General features: G+C 34.4%; 1 protein-coding gene across 1 annotated transcript in view; it reads left to right on the forward strand.

Annotated features, from left to right (window-relative positions):
- The first annotated feature begins 7664 nt into the window (after positions 1-7664).
- Positions 7665-23216, forward strand: part of LOC110462728 (ankyrin repeat domain-containing protein SOWAHC-like) — a 23177-nt gene continuing 7625 nt past the window's right edge. Inside the window, exons 1-7 of the mRNA XM_021516842.1 lie at positions 7665-7814; positions 8640-8701; positions 10347-10622; positions 15762-15923; positions 21583-21645; positions 21948-22049; positions 22613-22624. Coding sequence (XP_021372517.1) covers positions 7691-7814; positions 8640-8701; positions 10347-10622; positions 15762-15923; positions 21583-21645; positions 21948-22049; positions 22613-22624 — 801 coding nt within the window. The 5' untranslated portion in view covers positions 7665-7690. The remainder of the gene's footprint in view (positions 7815-8639; positions 8702-10346; positions 10623-15761; positions 15924-21582; positions 21646-21947; positions 22050-22612; positions 22625-23216) is intronic.

A 23216-nucleotide genomic window follows, 5' to 3' on the forward strand; every position in this document is an offset into this window, starting at 1 on the left:
AACTCAAGTGGTATGGATTGGTAGTAAGAAGTATAGCTCAGAGAAATTTCTACAATAACTAAATTTACAGTGGGTTAGAGAAAATTTCACACTTCTTGGGATTGAATTTCATGTAAACTTGCATAAGATACCCAAGTTGTAAAAAAAAAAAAAAAAAAAAAAAAAAAAAAAAAACCAACTTAAATCACTCATCAGATCATGGAATAGAAGAGAATTAACTCCAATTGGTAAAATCCACATAATTAAGTCATTACTTAATGATGATGATGATGATGATGATGATGATGATGATGATGATGATATATGGATAATGCTGTTGATGATGATATATTGATGATGATGATGATTTTCATTATTTGAACATGTGTGAATGTGTGTATGTGTGATGATGTCTTGTGTATTGTACATGTACTGGGGAAAAAAGAAAGAAAAAATGTTTGATTCACTTACTGTTTCAATGAATTGGAATAATTGAGAACATATACGGTATCACGTGTATATTATTCCTGTCAGTTCATGTTCTTGGAGTTAAAGTGTTCCAGTGCAGTCGATTTATCCTCTGTACTGGGACGACCGCTATCTACAATTTATACCTGTAGTTATACTGATGAGTCATAAATGAACGAAATAGACATAAAATCATTATAATGTTTACTTTGCTTGGCTTCTGCGTCGACAAACTAAATTCATACGGGTGCTTCCTTGCTTTATATTTATAGAAACTGTTAAAAAAATAATGTCTTCTATGCAATACTGAGGACAGTCGAGTGATCCTATGAAGTGGCAGGGCTTCTATTTACCGAAATTGTGACTTGACCCTTATCTCTCAGCCCTTCTAAACACCATACCATCTCCTCAAAGAACGCCAGTTAAATCTCCATAGAGTTCTCCTTCGAGGTTCTCTTTGATGTCTATCATAACTCCTCTAGCCTTCTGGATGTGTAGTGTTTATCATGCGCTAGGTTTTCCTCTTGATTTCCGAAAACAGTGCAATTATATCAGGCAATGTCATAGTGACCATAATTGTCTGTTATCTCCTTCTGTTCAAGAGGCTATCAACATTGCTGTAAATGATCTTCATTTCCTACCAAGTACCTGTAATGGAGGAATTCTGATCTTCCCTTAACACTGTGTCGTCTTAATAATTACTGGTAACTAACTACTACTAGGTGTTAAAAACCCGCAGACGACCTCATGGATCTGGGAGAGCTAATGGCCTCTTACCGATTTCTATTTGGTGTATGAAAGATCAAATAGTTTTCTGCAATAGTACGTACGCTTCCCTTGTCATTTTTTTTTTTTTAAAGTTGTCATAATTATGATGATTTATTTATTCAGAGTAAGACTTGACTTACTTGTCCCGGCTTTTTCGCCTTGCTTTGCTCACTGAAGGTCTATGTTTAAGTTATGCTCACCACAGTGTAAGTAGTGCCTTGTTGTTTCGTTTTCATGGCCCGAGCTATCGCTTTGAAGACAGCAGTAGTTGGAAATGAGCTAGATCAACATACGGCCTCCTTTAAATACTGGATTTGTCGGCCTTTTTGTGTTTGTCGTTTTTACTATCCAGATGTCGTCGTTCATTTCAAAGTTTCGTTAATGATTCTGTTTGGCGCTGTAGCTCTGTCCTGTTAGTGTTAATTTCTGGTTTCCTCAGCTGCCGAGTCCTTCCAGGAACACAGCTTGGTTCAGCTCTCTCCTTCTCTGCTCGTCAGATTCCTTTATTTTCTCCTTCATCATCCTTTTTCTGTGATCTGTGTTCGGGTTTATTTTCTCCTTCGTCATCCTATGTCTGTGGTCTGTGTTCAGGTTTATTTTCACCTCCATCATCCTATTTCTGTGATCTGTGTTCCGGTTTATTTTCTCCTTCATCATCCTATTTCTGTGATCTGTGTTCGGGTTTATTTTCACCGTCATCATCCTTTTTCTGTGATCTGTGTTCAGGTTTATTTTCACCTCCATCATACTATTTCTGTTATCTGTGTTCCGGTTTATTTTCTCCTTAATCATCCTATTTCTGTGGTCTGTGTTCGGGATTATTTTCACCTTCATCATCCCATTTCTGTGATCAGTGTTCGGGTTTATTTTCATCTTCATCATCCTATTTCTGTGATCTGTGTTCGGGTTTATTTTCCCTTTCATCATCCTATTTCTGTGGTCTGTGTTCGGGTTTATTTTCACCTTCATCATCCTATTTCTGTGATTTTCTGTGGTTTGTGTTCAGCTTTATTTTCACCTTCATCATCCCATTTCTGTGTTCTGTTTTCGGGTTTATTTTCTCCTTCATCATACTATTTCTGTGATCTGTGTTCGGGTTATTTTCACCTTCATCATCCTATTTCTGAGATCTGTGTTCGGGTTTATTTTCGCCTTCATCATCCTATTTCTGTGGTCTGTGTTCAGGTTTATTTTTACTTTCATCATCCTATTTCTGTTATCTGTGTTCGGGTTTATGTTCTCCTTCATCATCCTATTTCTTTGATCTGTGTTCGGGTTTATTTTCTTCTTCATCATCCTATTTCTGTGATTTGTGTTCGGGTTTATTTTCTCCTTCACCATCCTATTTCTGTGGGTTGTGTTCAGCTTTATTTTCACCTTCATCATCCCATTTCTGTGCTCTGTTTTCGGGTTTATTTTCTCCTTCATCAACCTATTTCTGTGATCTGTGTTCGGGTTTCTTTTCTCCTTCATCATCCTCTTTCTGTGATCTGTGTTCGGGTTTCTTTTCTCCTTCATCATCCTCTTTCTGTGATCTGTGTTCGGGTTTCTTTTCTCCTTCATCATCCTCTTTCTGTGATCTGTGTTCGGGTTACTTTCACCTTCATCATCCTATTTCTGAGATCTGTGTTCGGGTTTATTTTCTCATTCATCATCCTATTTCTGTGATCTATGTTCGGGTTTATTTTTACCTTCATCATCCTTTTTCTGTTATCTGTGTTCGGGTTTATGTTCTCCTTCATCATCCTATTTCTTTGATCTGTGTTCGGGTTTATTTTCCCTTTCATCATCCTATTTCTGTGGTCTGTGTTCGGGTTTATTTTAACCTTCATCATCCTATTTCTGTGGCCTGTGTTCAGGCTTATTTTCACCTTCATCATCCTATTTCCGTGATCTGTGTTCGGGTTTATTTTAACCTTCATCATCCTATTTCTGTGATTTTCTGTGGTTTGTGTTCAGCTTTATTTTCACCTTCATCATCCCATTTCTGTGTTCTGTTTTCGGGTTTATTTTCTCCTACATCATCCTATTTCTGTGATCTGCGTTCGGGTTTATTTTCTCCTTCACCATCCTATTTCTGTGGGTTGTGTTCAGCTTTATTTTCACCTTCATCATCCCATTTCTGTGTTCTGTTTTCGGGTTTATTTTCTCCTTCATCAACCTATTTCTGTGATCTGTGTTCGGGTTTCTTTTCTCCTTCATCATCCTCTTTCTGTGATCTGTGTTCGGGTTTATTTTCAACTTCATCATCCTATTTCTGTGATTTTCTGTGGTTTGTGTTCAGCTTTATTTTCACCTTCATCATCCCATTTCTGTGATCTGTTTTCGGGTTACTTTCACCTTCATCATCCTATTTCCGTGATCTGTGTTCGGGTTTATTTTCAACTTCATCATCCTATTTCTGTGATTTGTGTTCGGGTTTATTTTCTCCTTCATGATCCTATTTCTGTGATCTGTGTTAGGGTTTATTTTCTCCTTCATCATACTATTTCTGTGATCTGTGTTCGGGTTTCTTTTCTCCTTCATCATCCTCTTTCTGTGATCTGTGTTCGGGTTATTTTCACCTTCATCATCCTTTTTCTGTGATCTGTGTTCGGGTTTCTTTTCTCCTTCATCATCCTCTTTCTGTGATCTGTGTTCGGGTTTCTTTTCTCCTTCATCATCCTCTTTCTGTGATCTGTGTTCGGGTTACTTTCACCTTCATCATCCTATTTCTGTGATCTTTGTTCGGGTTTATTTTCATCTTCATCATCCTATTTCTGTGATCTCTGTTCGGGCTTATTTTTACCTTCATCATCCTATTTCTGTGCTCTGTGTTCGGGTTTATTTTCCCTTTCATCATCCTATTTCTGTGGTCTGTGTTCGGGTTTATTTTTACCTTCATCATCCTTTTTCTGTTATCTGTGTTCGGGTTTATGTTCTCCTTCATCATCCTATTTCTTTGATCTGTGTTCGGGTTTATTTTAACCTTCATCATCCTATTTCTGTGTTCTTTGTTCGTGTTTATTTTCACCTTCATCATCCTATTTCTGAGATCTGTGTTCGGGTTTATTTTCAACTTCATCATCCTATTTCTGTGATTTTCTGTGGTTTGTGTTCAGCTTTATTTTCACCTTCATCATCCCATTTCTGAGATCTGTTTTCGGGTTTATTTTCTCCTTCATGATCCTATTTCTGTGATCTGTGTTAGGGTTAATTTTCACCTTCATCATCCTATTTCTGAGATCTGTGTTCGGGTTTATTTTCCCCTCCATCATCCTATTTCTGTGATCTGCGTTCGGGTTTATTTTCTCCTTCACCATCCTATTTCTGTGGGTTGTGTTCAGCTTTATTTTCACCTTCATCATCCCATTTCTGTGTTCTGTTTTCGGGTTTATTTTCTCCTACATCATCCTATTTCTGTGATCTGTTTTCGGGTTACTTTCACCTTCATCATCCTATTTCTGAGATCTGTGTTCGGGTTTATTTTCACCTTAATCATCCTATTTCTGTGATCTGTTTTCGGGTTTATTTTCACCTTCATTATCCTATTTCTGTGATCTGTGTTCAGGTTTATTTTCACCTTCATCATCCTTTTTCTGTGATCTGTGTTCGGGTTTTTTTTCTCCTTCATCATCCTATTTCTTTGATCTGTGTTCGGGTTTATTTTCTTCTTCATCATCCTATTTCTGTGATTTTCTGTGGTTTGTGTTCAGCTTTATTTTCACCTTCATCATCCCATTTCTGTGTTCTGTTTTCGGGTTTATTTTCTCCTTCATCAACCTATTTCTGTGATCTGTGTTCGGGTTTCTTTTCTCCTTCATCATCCTCTTTCTGTGATCTGTGTTCGGGTTACTTTCACCTTCATCATCCTATTTCCGTGATCTGTGTTCGGGTTTATTTTAACCTTCATCATCCTATTTCTGTGCTCTGTGTTCGGGTTTATTTTCCCTTTCATCATCCTATTTCTGTGGTCTGTGTTCGGGTTTATTTTCTCCTTCACCATCCTATTTCTGTGGGTTGTGTTCAGCTTTATTTTCACCTTCATCATCCCATTTCTGAGATCTGTTTTCGGGTTTATTTTCACCTTCATCATCCTTTTTCTGTGATCTGTGTTCGGGTTTCTTTTCTCCTTCATCATCCTCTTTCTGTGATCTGTGTTCGGGTTTCTTTTCTCCTTCATCATCCTCTTTCTGTGATCTGTGTTCGGGTTTCTTTTCTCCTTCATCATCCTCTTTCTGTGATCTGTGTTCGGGTTTATTTTCACCTTCATCATCCTTTTTCTGTGGTCTGTGTTTGGGTTTATTTTCACCTTCATCATCCTATTTCTGTGGTCTGTGTTCAGGTTTATTTTCACCTTCATCATCCTATTTCTGTGATCTGTGTTCGGGTTTATTTTCGCCTTCATCATCCTTTTTCTGTGGTCTGTGTTTGGGTTTATTTTCACCTTCATCATCCTTTTTCTGTGGTCTGTGTTTGGGTTTATTTTCTCCTTCATCATCCTATTTCTGTGATCTGTGTTCAGGTTTATTTTCATTTCTGATATCCCTTGGTGATTTTTTTTCTGGTTGTGACTTAAAATTTACAAGCCTGATCTCTGTCGATGACGCTTCTCTTCTGTACCTTCTTCTATTTTCCTTACACCCGATTCGATGGTTTGTATAGTTGGAAATTGTTTTTTCACTGAAAGCAATACATCAAGTTCTCTACATGATTACCTACCAAGTGCTGATATTGGGCATCCGAAATCTTGGTGTTCCTCGAGCGATACCACTGTTTACATGCTTCACATGTTAAAGATGTATCACTATCTACGCTTGTCTCAATAGTGGTTTATATGTTTAATGTGAGCCACTGCACACTCTCTCGGCCCATTGGGATACTGTCCTTCTTTTGTCAATCTCATATTTACAACCCGGTAGCAAAAATTAGTCTTCTGTTCGTGTGATTTTGAACCATCACCGGCGTTTTCCCTATCAGTAGTATAACAAAAGTGCCACGGGGGCGGAGCAATATACATGATCATTTGTCACATGTCTAACTAACCTTAAATCTCTGATGCATTAAGTTGCATTGAAATGTTTGAGAAATTTGGAAATGTAACAAAAAGGAACAACATTAGAACTATAAATATACTCAGTTAAGTTGTGTAACAGACAAGGAATATGAGGGGCAATAAAACTGACATACTGGTGAGATATTTTTCTAGCGTTACAGGACAACCCTGAGACTCGATCACTTGTTCAGCAATGTCGAGTGTGGTCAATGGTTGTATGGCAACGTGCCCGCCCGCACGTTATAATTGAATCATTTCCAGGATCTGGTGGTTTCAAAGTTATATTTTACCCACTTTAGCTGAAGGAATATATTTTATATGCAAATTTATGTCATATAACCTAAACACATTTTTAAAATCCTGAACTTAATAGAAAATTCTTCCCTTAAATTCGTCCCTATTTCCAACAATACAAAAGAAATGAGTGTTGCCACCCTTTGCCAATAATCGATCAACCATCTTAACCCATTAAAACCGAAACTATTTCTGAGTATTAATCTTTATATTGCAAGATGTCACTGATAGTTTGTTCAAAATACAGTTATATTTCGCTAAGCAATGATGTGGAAACCTCAAGTCCAACCGATCAGAGCGCACTATGCTAATAATGCTCAGATATATGATCAAGTTCCAACTCGACATTTATCTATCTATAATATTTTTGATATTTACCAAGTTTCATCTGAATTAAGCAATTTCTATTACATTATAGTGCTGAAATTGCGCAGGGTTTGCTCAAATTCGAACTATTGTCTTTTAATATAAGTATGAACTAACTTTCAGAAGAATGCGGTCATATCTGATGAGTTATTTTGCGGAAACCGTTGAATAATCAGAGCATTACTTGCTGGTGAATTATGCGCAAATTTTGCTCAACTCCAAACATGCTTTACTATGCCTACACTATATTATTGCCTGTTTCACCTTTACCGACCCAAATCATAAAATCATGGGTATAGGTATAGGTAGGGAAATTATATTTTTCAAATTTGTTTTTATTGATACTGTAATTAGTAACTTAAAATTCGAACAGAATACCAGTAGTACAAGTACGATTCTTTTTTAACAATTAACAAAACTATAAAAAAAAAATCTTTCTGGAAAATGTCAATAAAATATTTTGGGTACTGTAGGGAATATTTTGGTTGGTAAGTAGGTAAATGGGGAAACAAACAATATTTTATTTTAGGCCCTATAAAGTTTCAATATTTTCAAAAATAGTTAATCAAAATGTGGACAGATGAACGCTCCCCATACTGTAATAAAAAATGGTTATAAACATCAAAATTGGAAGCTATCATGCATGTAATACCATATTTTAAAACGAACAATTCTAGTCCAAAAACTAATTCTAAGTGCTCCTAATCGAACGCGACATAACTCTGTCAATCTAACGCTTGTAGAGAGAGAAGCGTTTCAGGGAGAGCGACTATATTGAAAATGGCAGCTTCCGGGTTTACGTTGGAAGCTGTCAGAAATTTTATTGTACAACGGGGAAATAAAGTCACAAATCATGAACTCGTCACACGATTCAAATCAGACTTAAATGATCCACAATTCAAGGGTAAGTATTCAATTTGGGAAAGGATGGTGATTATTGTATGTAAGCTCGAACCTATGTACCAAAGTTAGGCCAGTCTTGTTTGCAAGATAACAGGTTCTGCATTTAAATATCACATGATCGTATACGGTTTCTAATGTGTGATTTTTGTCATCACATCTGTGTACTTAACCCCCTATCTGTTAAAGCCATTCTGGTCTCTGGGGAGTATAATATAGATAGATACAAGCCCATAATAAGACCAAATATACGAATGCTGTTTTCTAGTTTTAGACCCAAGCTACGCAAACACCATAAATCGATCAGGGGGAAAAAAGAGGAAAAAAGAATGTAACATAAGCAACAAAAAACAAGCTATTTCATTACAATATACTTAATTCAGAACACAATGAGGAGTAAAACATATATGACATCCAGGATTTAAATTATATTTTGCTCACATAATAATGTGGAACAGTTTGCATAAGTACAAACTACAATCAATAAATTTAAAGTAATTAAACTATTTATCTAATTGTAACTTGAAATTGTGATGTGTGCGTCTAGTTATGTTGTTGAAATTGGATTTAAAAAAATATATATATATATTAAGCAATGAAACACACAAAGCTACATAAAATAAACCACAGTAATTATTTCCTTTTCTTTAGCATGAAATTTAACCAAAATTGACCCCATTTTCTTTCCAGTTTGCCCCTGTATGTCATAAGTAAAGCAAAACTGTCTAGCTTTTTCAAATTGCTCAATACATTGCAGAAAATGTACCCATAATATATATTTCATATAGTGTTTTTCTATAACTTGGTATACATATTCTTTATATTTCAGGTAAAAATAGAGAAAATTTCAAGGACTTTGTAAATACTCTTGCAACTATCAAGGTTGATGAGGTAGGTACTTGAAAACTTAAAAAGTCTGATAGTAATGGCATTTTAAGAGCTAGAATATTTCAGGAGCATTTATAAGAATGACTGAAGATAAAATATTTACCTCTGGATATAAGTGTCAAGGTACATGTATGAAGTTTGTGTGCTTCGTACACCAATTGTTTTCCATTTGATGTGGACTTAAAGGATTCATGTTTTGCATGTAAAATGTCAATGATTTGATAACTACATCTTGTAGTGGGTGTGCTTTGTGGTTGAAATGGATTGCTACATATGGCTGTCTCTATATTTTCTTGTCCAATAGATGATGGGACATATAAACTCATGTTACAGTTAGGATTCCATTACATATTGTTCTCGTTTGGAGTTAGCAGATATACAAGGCTCTCCCATATATATTTGGTATGTCTCGTTTGGAGTTAGCAGATATACAAAGCTCTCCCATATATATTTGGTATGTCTCGTTTGGAGCTAGCAGATATACAAGGCTCTCCCATATATATTTGGTATGAAAGGATATTTTTTCCTTGACAACTGTCTTCATATATTTAAGTCACTGGTGATATAGGATTATCTATACAATATGGATGAAGTTGGATGGATTTTATCACACAACATGTTTTCTATATTGAATTATCAAAGCACATGTTATTGTTGTTTGATACATGCAGCTTAATTGAACTACAATGTAAGTAAAACCTACAGCTGTGAAAATAGGTTATAAAACGATTTTGCGAAAAACATTGTAGTAATTTTTAGTGGGTTATGAGAACAGGCCAAGGAGACAAACAGTATTTAAATTAATTTTGGTCTTAATCAAGCTTTTAATGGGAGGTACAATAAAAAAAAAAGACGATGCCCGTCACATTGTTTTCCTTCACTTGCAAAACTATAACCCAGAGATAGTTATTGATGAAAATAACCCAAATTGGTCCTCTGGTTTTTATACGCCCGTCGAAATTCAACGTGGGTATTATGGTATAGCGTCTGCGTCCGTCCGTCTGGTTAAAGTTTTGGTGCAAGTTTCTTCAGTGGTATACAGTTCAGTCAGATCATGTGTTATTGTCCTAATTTTTGGCATGGGTGTCATGTGGGGTCTAACAAGGACAATATGGATTTAATTTTGGGAAAATAATTTCTATTTTTGTAAATTTTGGACTTTAGCAACAAACGCATCAGTGCAAGCATTTTTATCACATAGACATGACACTGGCTACCAGGTACTTTAAATATCAAACAAACAAAAAATCATTTGATGGGTCAGACTGGATTATGCATCCGTTTGCAGTGCTCTTGTTAATTCCTTATTTCTCAAATTGTTTTGAGCCTTAAGACTAGCTTTTTCAAATATGAGTAGAAAACCCCTGGACTAAAAATTCTAAAAAAGAAATGTTTATGTAATGATAGTGCGTCATGATCATATATAGATAGCAAAGCTCAATATCCTAGCAAAATTTACCAACATATAAAAAAAAAAGCATAATTTTTGGTAGATGACTCTAAATAGTTCAAAGATTCTAATATAACACGAATATTTCAAAGATTCTAATATAACACAAAACAATATTAATGCCTGGCTTGGACCAAACTTTCAGAAAGACTAGACTAGCTCTAATATTGATAAGTGTGTATTTCTATTTGTCATTAGCGAGGTGAAAAAGTTCTGGTGCTGAAAAAGAAATTTAGATCTGATACTACAGAGCAAGGACAAAAGTTGAATGACAGTCAAGACCCCAGAAATGATATCAGAGCTAGCTCTGAGCCCCCAACCAACCCAGGGGGTTCAGATCAAGTTGATGGAGGCGGCATGTCCAAAGTACGCAGCGAGACAAATATCACTTCAAGGGAGACAACCCCAGATATGTCAATGACTGGGAGTGCCAGCATGGGGACTATTTCGATGTCATCAGCAGCATCGTCTTCGGTAATTATAAACATTCCATAGTGAATAGTGCTTGACTATCAGGTTAAATGATCAGGAGTCAGACGGGTAAACTATTCAGACTAGCCTTCATTTCCCACAGCTTTATAGGCCATGCTGACTAGAATACAAGTCCAGTTCCAAGGATTAGTTGTCATTACATCAACATTCCAGACATACAAGTTATGTTATTTTTAATATACCCTTTGTAAGACTTCTTGTATACATTACCTGAACAAGTACAATAATCCTTTTATTGATTGTCAGTATGAATAGTCGCCTTAGTAAGTTACCTGTTATAGCAATGACAAAATAAGGTAATACTGAGACAGAGGCTGGCATTTCTAGTGTGAATAGTCACATAAGTAAGTTACCTGTTGTAGCAATGACAAAATAAGGTAATACTGAGACAGAGACTGGCATTTCTAGTGTGAATAGTCACCTAAGTAAGTTACCTGTTGTAGCAATGACAAAATAAGGTAATACTGAGACAGAGGCTGGCATTTCTAGTGTGAATAGTCACCTAAGTAAGTTACCTGTTGTAGCAATGACAAAATAAGGTAATACTGAGACAGAGACTGGCATTTCTAGTGTGAATAGTCAACTAAGTAAGTTACCTGTTGTAGCAATGACAAAATAAGGTAATACTGAGACAGAGGCTGGCATTTCTAGTGTGAATAGTCACCTAAGTAAGTTACCTGTTATAGCAATGACAAAATAAGGTAATACTGAGACAGAGGCTGGCATTTCTAGTGTGAATAGTCACCTAAGTAAGTTACCTGTTATAGCAATGACAAAATAAGGTAATACTGAGACAGAGACTGGCATTTCTAGTGTGAATAGTCACCTAAGTAAGTTACCTGTTATAGCAATGACAAAATAAGGTAATACTGAGACAGAGGCTGGCATTTCTAGTGTGAATAGTCACCTAAGTAAGTTACCTGTTATAGCAATGACAAAATAAGGTAATACTGAGACAGAGACTGGCATTTCTAGTGTGAATAGTCACCTAAGTAAGTTACCTGTTATAGCAATGACAAAATAAGGTAATACTGAGACAGAGGCTGGCATTTCTAGTGTGAATAGTCACCTAAGTAAGTTACCTGTTATAGCAATGACAAAATAAGGTAATACTGAGACAGAGACTGGCATTTCTAGTGTGAATAGTCACCTAAGTAAGTTACCTGTTATAGCAATGACAAAATAAGGTAATACTGAGACAGAGGCTGGCATTTCTAGTGTGAATAGTCACCTAAGTAAGTTACCTGTTATAGCAATGACAAAATAAGGTAATACTGAGACAGAGACTGGCATTTCTAGTGTGAATAGTCACCTAAGTAAGTTACCTGTTATAGCAATGACAAAATAAGGTAATACTGAGACAGAGGCTGGCATTTCTAGTGTGAATAGTCACCTAAGTAAGTTACCTGTTATAGCAATGACAAAATAAGGTAATACTGAGACAGAGGCTGGCATTTCTAGTGTGAATAGTCACCTAAGTAAGTTACCTGTTATAGCAATGACAAAATAAGGTAATACTGAGACAGAGGCTGGCATTTCTAGTGTGAATAGTCACCTAAGTAAGTTACCTGTTATAGCAATGACAAAATAAGGTAATACTGAGACAGAGGCTGGCATTTCTAGTGTGAATAGTCACCTAAGTAAGTTACCTGTTATAGCAATGACAAAATAAGGTAATACTGAGACAGAGGCTGGCATTTCTAGTGTGAATAGTCACCTAAGTAAGTTACCTGTTATAGCAATGACAAAATAAGGTAATACTGAGACAGAGGCTGGCATTTCTAGTGTGAATAGTCACCTAAGTAAGTTACCTGTTATAGCAATGACAAAATAAGGTAATACTGAGACAGAGGCTGGCATTTCTAGTGTGAATAGTCACCTAAGTAAGTTACCTGTTATAGCAATGACAAAATAAGGTAATACTGAGACAGAGGCTGGCATTTCTAGTGTGAATAGTCACCTTAGTAAGTTATACTGAGACAGAGGCTGGCATTTCTAGTGTGAATAGTCGCCTTAGTAAGTTATACTGAGACAGAGGCTGGCATTTCTAGTGTGAATAGTCGCGTTAGTAAGTTATACTGAGACAGAGGCTGGCATTTCTAGTGTTACTTCAACACTATAATCATAGTTTAAACAAAACAAAAATCATAAGATTATTAAAATGATGGTTGATAAAAAAACTTTAATATTCTAGTTAATATGCATTGAGATTGGCATGTAACCATTAAAGCACTTATACATATGTAGATGGTTTGTTTTAAGTTGAAAACCAAATTGTTCCCTGTTTCATATATTGAGTATGCAATGCATGTTTCATGTTTTTAAAGCATGTTTTCATGATAATTCCCCCTTGTTTAAATTCACATCATTATCTAGAGTATTGTGAGTTAGAAGTACTAGTGATCCTGTTCAAAACCTTGTTTTGCTATCAGACAATACATATGCAAGACCACACACTTGTGTTTTTCTAACGAATCAGAAAGCACAAGTGTATTGTGCGGACGAATATATTCACGAGTGCGCGGAGCGCAACGAGTGAATATATACGTCTGCGCAATAAATGAGTGCTTTCTGATTCGTCAGAAAAACACAAGTGTGTGGTCTTGCTTTGATCACATTCCTTCCGTATTTGGTAGAGATCGATACAAAGATTTTATAAACTTTGATATTTTTTACAAATATTGGGAACTTTTCAGTTCGCCATGATAAGGGGATTCCCATAAAATGTAGTTCCGGCTTGTAGGTAAATACAACATTCCGTATTGCACATGTGCAATACAGAACATTGTATTTCATGGTCTGAAAATTAAATTGCTTGTATTAATTACTATAACAAGATTTCAACAGGTATGTGATAAATAGGTATATCAAAGACATTTAATACATTTATATTAGCTAATTAAAAAATTAACATAACAACAGTGAAATAAAAATGTAATTGTGTTTCCATTTAAATAGTATTTGTAACAGTACATGAATTACCATATATTTAAATTAGTTTATCATTGCCTTGATTGTTCAAAAGGTGCTTTCTTAAAAATAGTATGTTTTCTTAAAATCTTAAATGACATATTTTCTAGTTTTTAATTCTATGGAAACCTGAAAAATAAGTGAATTTACTGTACTCCAGAACATATGACAGTATTTAAAATAGATACTATTGGTCATTCCTAACATGTAAAATGGTGTCTGACTTTTGAGCTCACCTGGTCCAAAGGACCGGTTAACTTATGCCATGGCACAGCCTCCGTCGTCCGTCCGTCAACTTTTCCTTTAAAACACTACTATAGCTAGTCCCGATAGGGATAAAGGGATTTTATCTAAATTTAGTCTAGAGCGTCCTTTGGCCAAGGGGACTAAATTTAGTCTAGAGCGTCCTTGGGCCAAGGGGACTAAAATTAGGCTAGAGCATCCTTTGGCCAAGGGGACTAAATTTAGTCTAGAGCGTCCTTTGTCCAAGGGGACTAAATTTTGTATAAACGGTGGGTGTAACCTCCCTGGGGGCAGAGGGGTATGGGCCGAATAGGTAAATAGTGGTTAACCTTTAAAATCTTTCTTCTACCATAGGGATGAAGGTATTTTATCCTAATTTGGTCTAGAACTCTTTTTGTATAAACAGTGAGTTTGGGCCCCGTGGAGGCAGAGGGGAGGGTCCAATAGGGGGAAATAGAGGTAAAATCTTTGACATTCTTCTCCTACCATAGGGGTAAATGGATTTTATCCTAATTTGGTCTTGAGCAGCCTTAGGCCAAGATGACTTAATTTTGTATGAACGGTTGGTGTGGCCCCTTTGGGTGCAGAGGGGCGGGGCTCGAAAGGGGAAATTGAGGTTTAAATCTTCAAAATCCTTCTTCCTCTGTACCACTGGAGGTATTTTATGTAATAAGAATAATTTCCCATGGTTGCTTTATTATCAAGGTGAGCGATACAGGCCCTCTGGCCCTCTTGTTTTCATTATTAATGTTAATTAGTGGTAATAAACTTCCAAGTATATACTGTATTTCCTTGCCAACCATTTGGACTATAAGCTAGTGATCATGTGACTTTGATTGGTGACCGTGATTGGTTAACTTATTAGTTACTCACTACATCAGTATTAGATAACATTCTGAACAAGATGTAGATCAGAAAAGACAACAGACTGTATGTCTATAGATAATGTCTGTACAATTCCATTGTCCCTGTTTGTCAACGAATGTGGAAGTCACCACTTTTCTCAATATTTCAGTTTATTGATAATATGTATAACATGTGTAATGTGTATACGGTATGTTAAAATTATATTCAGATAAAAGAATAGAAATTAAGACTGACATTTTAAATCTTCCTTTTGACAGTTGATCAATGTTTTAGCTTTTTGTCATCAATGAATGCACATGTCATACTCTGCACGTACACAACATTACAGCACAATGCTTACTTTGTCATTATTACATTTAGTCCGGTCAATCTATATTTTGCTTACTTTGGCAATTTTAAGGCTTTTTTGCCAGAAGTAATTATATATAAAGAATCTGGTGGATGAAGCTTACAGGTATATAATCCTACGTGTACACCTTTTTGTTGTCCCAGATATACTGTGGTTATTATTACTAATATTTGAGTGATGAACATAAAAAACGAAGGTAAGTTTGGACCAGAATTAATCAATGTTTTAGAGGAAACTTTACTTTGGAAAAAAAACAGCATTAATTTAACATTTCTACAAACAATTTTCTTTAATAACAATTTTACTTCTAATTTTAAAAAAAAATACAAAACTTTTGAGGTCAATTTCGGGTGAAAACATTTCTAATAGAAATAGTTTAGGAATCCTGTCAATTTTTCTCAAATACTCATATTTTTAAACATAGCACATCACCATCTGCTGTTGTCAACTGATATAAAAATCAGGATCATCTCACTCTGACTCATCATCACATATTTACATTCCTTACAATTTATTTACCATTTCTTTAAGTTACATGTGTGCAAGCCTAAAAGTTTTGTCTTTGCATGTATCGGATATCATGTCTTGTTATCTATTTAGTTACTTGTATGTTCTGTATTTCACCCCATAATATTATTGTGTGATGACCACTTTTGACCTTTGGGCGGTTTTGTACCCGTTTGACCTTCCAGGTATCCCAGGGTTCCCAGCAGTCCATTGCGTCCAGTGCAGACTTGGAAGACGATGTGAATGCCTCGGTCATAAGTGTCAAGGACCGTGCCAAACATTTGAATCGCATGGAGACAGAATCTGAATTACAGCGAGTCAGCCACCCTAAAAAGAAAGACATACGAGTCAGTTTTATACTATTAGGGGGGTTTACCTAATATTCTTGTGAAGACTTTCTGTAAATAAAGAAAAATAGAAAAAGAAATTATACTGTGAACATAGCAACTATAATCTAGACAGAAAGTATCTTACCACTTTTACCGTAAAACTATGTATACACTGTTATGGATACATGATTTGTGTACAAACAGTGATATAGAAATTTATCATCATGATTAAATCAGGAAATGTCTTTAACTAACGGTAATAAAATTTACATTCGCTCGGCATCAACATTTTTTCTGGATTAAGGATTAAAAAGTTTCCAATCTGCTGCACATATTCCTTTGTAATACAAATAAATCTGATATAAAATTATGTTTGTTACCTGCACAAAAAAATCTAAAAGCATTCCACATAAAATAGTTTCCTTGCCAAGATACACCTAGATAATCTGATTAACATGTTAGACAGGTGTGCATTGGATATTATGTGGTAATTCTCAATCATTATAAACAGCTTAACACATCTTATGGGAGATAACTCATCACAGATCACATATAGGACTCATTCTCAACAGCCAAACAGTTACTGGCAATGGTCATTTTAGGATGTGTTCTTAAATCTGGGACTTGTTACAAAGAGTTTAACAGAAACTCAAACAAGTATGAGCTGATTACAGTCATAGTTTCTGGGTGCATACATAATATTATAACCAAAAAAACTAAATTTGTTTTGCTGTTCTCGCTAACTTTCACCAAACTTACGTGATTCTGCATATAACTCTTACATTCTGCTTCACTGGTTACAGTTAACATTGTATAACTAGAAATATTTATTTTATTGAAGATATTTCAATACGAACCCTAACAACACAATGTATATTAATTAACCCTAGTTGTCGATGCATGGCAAGCTGCATGAATTATCTTACAATTTGTTGTATTTCAAATTAGGAGTTACCTAAGTTTTTCCCTTACATGTTCGTAATTGTAGATAGTATTTTATATAAACGCTGTTTATTATTAATTTTCCAGCTTCGACAAAAAAATAGCATTCAGTGCTAAACGCAAGTTAAAGAAATATAAAATTGCTATATGAATTGAAAATTTAATTTAAGATTTAGGTCAGTATATTTGTTGAGATAATAATTCAAATTATGGGCTTGAGTTGTAAATTGGTCTTTTAGAGTGTCATCAGTTTGTTTCTTGGCATTTATTTGTTTTCCATCGATCAAAGTAACATTCTGTCTGCCTTTTAAGTTGTCATCACTTTTTTTACTTTGAATGGAAAAGCTGTTCCAAAGTCTGTATATTGAATTCAACATTATAACTCTCTTAAATATCAGCACACTTTGAACTGTATTTTTGTAAACTTGGTGTGTGAATTCGATAGTTTTATTGAAGTGGTTTTCTCTGGATTTGAATAGAAAACTATACGTTTTGTTTGTATAATCTTTGTTTGCTAGAAATATTATTAAAAGAAGACTTGATGAAATAGATGAACATGTTAGAAAATTTTACAATTTTTAGCTTGATTCCAAATGTCATTTAAATGAAAAATATTACAATAGAATGTACTCATTTGCCAAGTAAGTAGTGTTTCAAAACTTTAATATATATGCATGGTCATGGTGGGATGTTTCAATTTCAATTTTACTTTCTTTTTATTTGGAATGGGAAATGTAGATTGTATCTATTAACTTACAATGTTCTTAATTTTGTTGGGGAAGCCATTCTATATGTCTAACAGTTTTAATAAAGGGGAAACTATTCTATATGTTTAACAGTTTTAATAAAGGAGAAGCAATTCTATATGTCTAACAGTTTTAATAAAGGAGGAGCCATTTTATATGTCTAACAGTTTTAATCAAGGAGAAGCCATTCTATATGTCTAATAGTTTTAATAAAGGAGAAGCTATTCTATATGGCTAACAGTTTTAATAAAGGGGAAGCCATTTTATATGTCTAACAGTTTTATTAAAGGAGAAGCCATTCTATATGTCTAATAGTTTTAATAAAGGAGAAGCTATTCTATATGTCTAACAGTTTTAATGAAGGTGAGGCTATTCTATATGTTTAACAGTTTTAATAAAGGAGAAGCTATTCTGTATGTCTAACAGTTTTAATAAAGGAGAAGCCGTTTTATATGTCTAACAGTTTTAATAAAGGGGAACCTATTCTATATGTTTAACAGTTTTAATAAAGGAGAAGCTATTCCATATGTCTAACAGTTTTAATAAAGGGGAACCTATTCTATATGTTTAACAGTTTTAATAAAGGAGAAGCAATTCTATATGTCTAACAGTTTTAATAAAGGAGTAGCCATTGTATATGTCTAACAGTTTTAATAAAGGAGAAGCCGTTTTATATGTCTAACAGTTTTAATAAAGGAGAAGCAATTTTATATGTCTAACAGTTTTAATAAAGGAGAAGCTATTCCATATGTCTAACAGTTTTAATAAAGGGGAACCTATTCTATATGTTTAACAGTTTTAATAAAGGAGAAGCTATTCCATATGTCTAACAGTTTTAATAAAGGGGAACCTATTCTATATGTTTAACAGTTTTAATAAAGGAGGAGCTATTCTATATGTCTAACAGTTTTAATAAAGGGGAGGCTATTCTATATGTCTAACAGTTTTAATAAATGGGAAGCTATTCTATATGTCTAACAGTTTTAATAAAGGGGAGGCTATTCTATATGTCTAACAGTTTTAATAAAGGGGAAACTATTCTATATGTTTAACAGTTTTAATAAAGGGGAAGCTATTCTGTATGTCTAACAGTTTTAATAAAGGAGAAGCTATTTTATATGTCTAACAGTTTTAATAAAGGGGAACCTATTCTATATGTTTAACAGTTTTAATAAAGGAGAAGCTATTCCATATGTCTAACAGTTTTAATAAAGGGGAAGCTATTCTGTATGTCTAACAGTTTTAATAAAGGGGAAGCTATTCTGTATGTCTAACAGTTTTAATAAAGGAGAAGCCGTTTTATATGTCTAACAGTTTTAATAAAGGGGAACCTATTCTATATGTTTAACAGTTTTAATAAAGGAGAAGCTATTCTATATGTCTAACGGTTTTAATAAAGGAGAAGCCATTTTATATGCCTAACAGTTTTAATAAAGGAGAAGCCATTCTATATGTCTAACAGTTTTAATAAAGGGGAAACTATTCTATATGTTTAACAGTTTTAATAAAGGGGAAGCTATTCTGTATGTCTAACAGTTTTAATAAAGGGGAAGCTATTCTGTATGTCTAACAGTTTTAATAAAGGAGAAGCTATTCTATATGTCTAACAGTTTTAATAAGGAAGAAGCCATTTTATATGTCTAAAAGTTTTAATAAAGGAGAAGCCATTTTATATGTCTACCAGTTTTAATAAAGGAGAAGCCATTCTATGTCTAACAGTTATAATAAAGGAGAAGCTATTCTATATGTCTAACGGTTTTAATAAAGGAGAAGCCATTTTATATATCTAACAGTTTTAATAAAGGAGAAGCCATTCTATGTCTAACAGTTATAATAAAGGAGAAGCTATTCTATATGTCTAACGGTTTTAATAAAGGAGAAGCCATTTTATATGTCTACCAGTTTTAATAAAGGAGAAGCCATTCTATGTCTAACAGTTTTAATAAAGGGGAAGCTATTCTGTATGTCTAACAGTTTTAATAAAGGAGAAGCTATTCCATATGTCTAACAGTTTTAATAAAGGGGAAACTATTCTATATGTTTAACAGTTTTAATAAAGGAGAAGCTATTCTATATGGCTAACAGTTTTAATAAAGGGGAAGCCATTTTATATGTCTAACAGTTTTAATAAAGGGGAGGCTATTCTATATGTCTAACAGTTTTAATAAATGGAAGCCATTCTATATGGCTAACAGTTTTAATAAAGGGGAAGCTATTCTGTATGTCTAACAGTTTTAATAAAGGAGAAGCCATTTTATATTTCTAACAGTTTTAATAAAGGAGAAGCCATTTTATATGTCTACCAGTTTTAATAAAGGAGAAGCCATTCTATATGTCTAACAGTTTTAATAAAGGAGATGCCATTTTATATGTCTAACAGTTTTAATAAAGGGGAGGCTATTCTATATGTCTAACAGTTTTAATAAAGGGGAGGCTATTCTATATGTCTAACAGTTTTAATAAATGGGAAGCTATTCTATATGTCTAACAGTTTTAATGAAGGTGAGGCTATTCTATATGTTTAACAGTTTTAATAAAGGAGAAGCTATTCCATATGTCTAACAGTTTTAATAAAGGGGAAACTATTCTATATGTTTAACAGTTTTAATAAAGGAGAAGCTATTCTGTATGTCTAACAGTTTTAATAAAGGGGAAGCTATTCTATATGTCTAACAGTTTTAATGAAGGGGAGGCTATTCTATATGTTTAACAGTTTTAGTAAAGGGGAAGCTATTCTATATGTTTAACAGTTTTAATATAGGAGAAGCTATTCTATATGTCTAACAGTTTTTATAAAGGGAAGCCATTCTATATGTTTAACAGTTTTAATAAAGGGGAAGCCATTCTTTATGTCTAACAGTTTTAATAAAGGGGAAGCTATTCTATATGTCTAACAGTTTTAATAAAGGGGAAGCTATTATATGTCTAACAGTTTTAATAAAGGGAAGCCACTCTATACGTCTAACAGCTTTAATAAAGGGGAAGCTATTATATGTCTAACAGTTTTAATAAAGGGAAGCTAATCTATATGTTTAACAGTTTTAATAAAGGAGAAGCTATTCTATATGTATAACAGTTTTAATAAAGGGGAAGCTATTCTATATGTCTAACAGTTTTAATAAAGGGAAGCTAATCTATATGTTTAACAGTTTTAATAAATGAGAAGCTATTCTATATGTCTAACAGTTTTAATAAAGGAGAAGCTATTCTATATGTCTAACAGTTTTAATAAAGGGGAAGCTATTCTATATGTCTAACGGTTTTGATAAAGGGGAGGCTATTCTATATGTCTAACAGTTTTAATAAAGGGAAGCTATTCTATATGTCTAACAGTTTTAATAAAGGGAAGCTATTATATATGTTTAACAGTTTTAAGAAAGGAGAGGCCTTTTATATGTTTAACAGTTTTAATAAAGGAGAAGGCATTCTATATGTCTAATAGTTTTAATAAAGGAGAAGTTATTCTATATGTCTAACAGTTTTAATAAAGGGAAGCTATTCTATATGTTTAACAGTTTTAAGAAAGGAGAGGCCTTTTATATGTTTAACAGTTTTAATAAAGGAGAAGCCATTCTATATGTCTAATAGTTTTAATAAAGGAGAAGCTATTCTATATGTCTAACAGTTTTAATAAAGGAGAAGCTATTCTATATGTCTAACAGTTTTAATAAAGGGGAAGCTATTCTATATGTCTAACAGTTTTAATAAAGAGGAAGCTATTCTATATGTTTAACAGTTTTAATAAAGGAGAAGCTATTCTATATGTTTAACAGTTTTGATAAAGGGGAAGCTATTCTGTATGTTTTTTTAACTTTTCAATAGATATGCTGGTATACCCACTAACGACACTTGGAGCTTTTTCTCTTTTTGTTTAAAGCATGTGTTTTATAAACTGATCAGTTTACTACATAAATGTGTAATGATTACATTTTTTTGCTGTATTTGGAGTAACATGTTTTTTATTATTATTCTACAAATATTAATTACAGTCCCGTGATCGTGAACGAGATGTTGATGACGACTCGCACTCCTATGGGTCTGCCTACACCTCGGTATGTTGGTAGTCTCCCTTGTTGTCTGTATTACCTGTCTAGTTATCTCCCTTAATGACATGCTTAGTTATCCCCATCTTTGTGTCACATGTGAAAGTACCTCCCTTTGATTGTAGTAGATAATAAATTCGCTGATAAATGTTTGAATCATTAAGGAAGACGGACATCAGGTTGAAAACATCCACTTCTACAGATATAATGAATTCTGAATAGATCTCCAATGTGTTTTACATGTACAGCCCTGAAAACTTGGGCAGTTGGTCCAATTTTTGTTTGATATTGTAAGTGTTTGTCACTCACAGTTGGAGCCGCATGAGCGGGAGTGGTTGGTTGTTAGTGCCTCTGGAGACTATCATCCCATGCACAAACTTCTCTCCAAGAATCCTGACCTGGTCCGAGTACGAGTAAGTATTTAAATAAAGAAAACAAAAGTGAAGGCTCTTGCAAGGGTCGGTGTACCGTCATCTGTTAAATTATATTTATTTGAAATTCTAAAGTATCACATACAAGCTCTACTAAGTAACTGATACCTAATGTTATTGATATTGAATTAAACATATACATAATTGCAGTATACCAAGAATACCCATGGCTTATCAGATATCTCTTTTTCCTTATTGTACAATACAAACAGGTGCCTAACCTTTTTAAATACCAAAAATTTACTGAAGTGAAAGAAATCATCTAGGTAAAGTTAAAGATGAAGTTATTGACCTCATTTAGGTGTAACATAAGGCTTTGAGTACCCAGATGGTAACCCCCTCCCTTAGATAGATGGTGGTATTGGTAATACATGTGCATTATCTATAAACTAAAGTCTGACTATTAAGTTACATGGTAGCCATTTTCTGTAAAGTTAAGAAGGCTATCTTACTGTGTATTGATTACAAATTTGGTAATTATTCAAACAGTATTTAATTTTATTCTTTTATTCTTTTTTCCCCCTACTTCCTGTTTCTTTGGAAAGGATTTTACCAATGTAAGTACTGCTGTATAAAATAGAAACTTTGTCTTTATCTCATACTGATCTACAGATAGTTCTATATGATGTAATTATTAGCTCACCTGGTCCAAAGGACCAAGGTGAGCTTATGCCATACCGTGGCGTCCGTCGTCCGTCCGTCCGTCCGTCCGTCGTCCGTCCGTCAACAATTTCTTTAAACGACTTCTTTTTCTTAACCACTGATTGGAATTTTACTAAATTTGACTGGAAGCATCCTTAGGTGGTGGGGAATCAAAATTGTACAAATGGTGGGGCTGACCCCCCAGGGGGCTGAGGGGCGGGGCAAAAAGGGGGCAATTTGGCTATATTGCTTTAAGCGACTTCTTCTCTGGAACTAAGAGATGGATATCAACCATATTTGCCTGGAAGCATCCCTAGGTGGTGGAGATTCAAAATTGTACAAATGGTTGGGCTGACCCCCCAGGGGGCTGAGGGGCGGGGCCAAAAAGGGGGCAATTTGGCTAGATTGCTATAAACGACTTCTTCTGTAGAACTATGCACTGGATATCAATCATATTTAATCAAAAGCATTCATGGGATGCAGGGATTCAAAATTGTACAAATGGTG

This window comes from Mizuhopecten yessoensis, unplaced genomic scaffold, assembly GCF_002113885.1.
Source record: "Mizuhopecten yessoensis strain PY_sf001 unplaced genomic scaffold, ASM211388v2 scaffold1461, whole genome shotgun sequence".
Classification (NCBI taxonomy): Eukaryota; Metazoa; Mollusca; class Bivalvia; order Pectinida; family Pectinidae; genus Mizuhopecten; species Mizuhopecten yessoensis.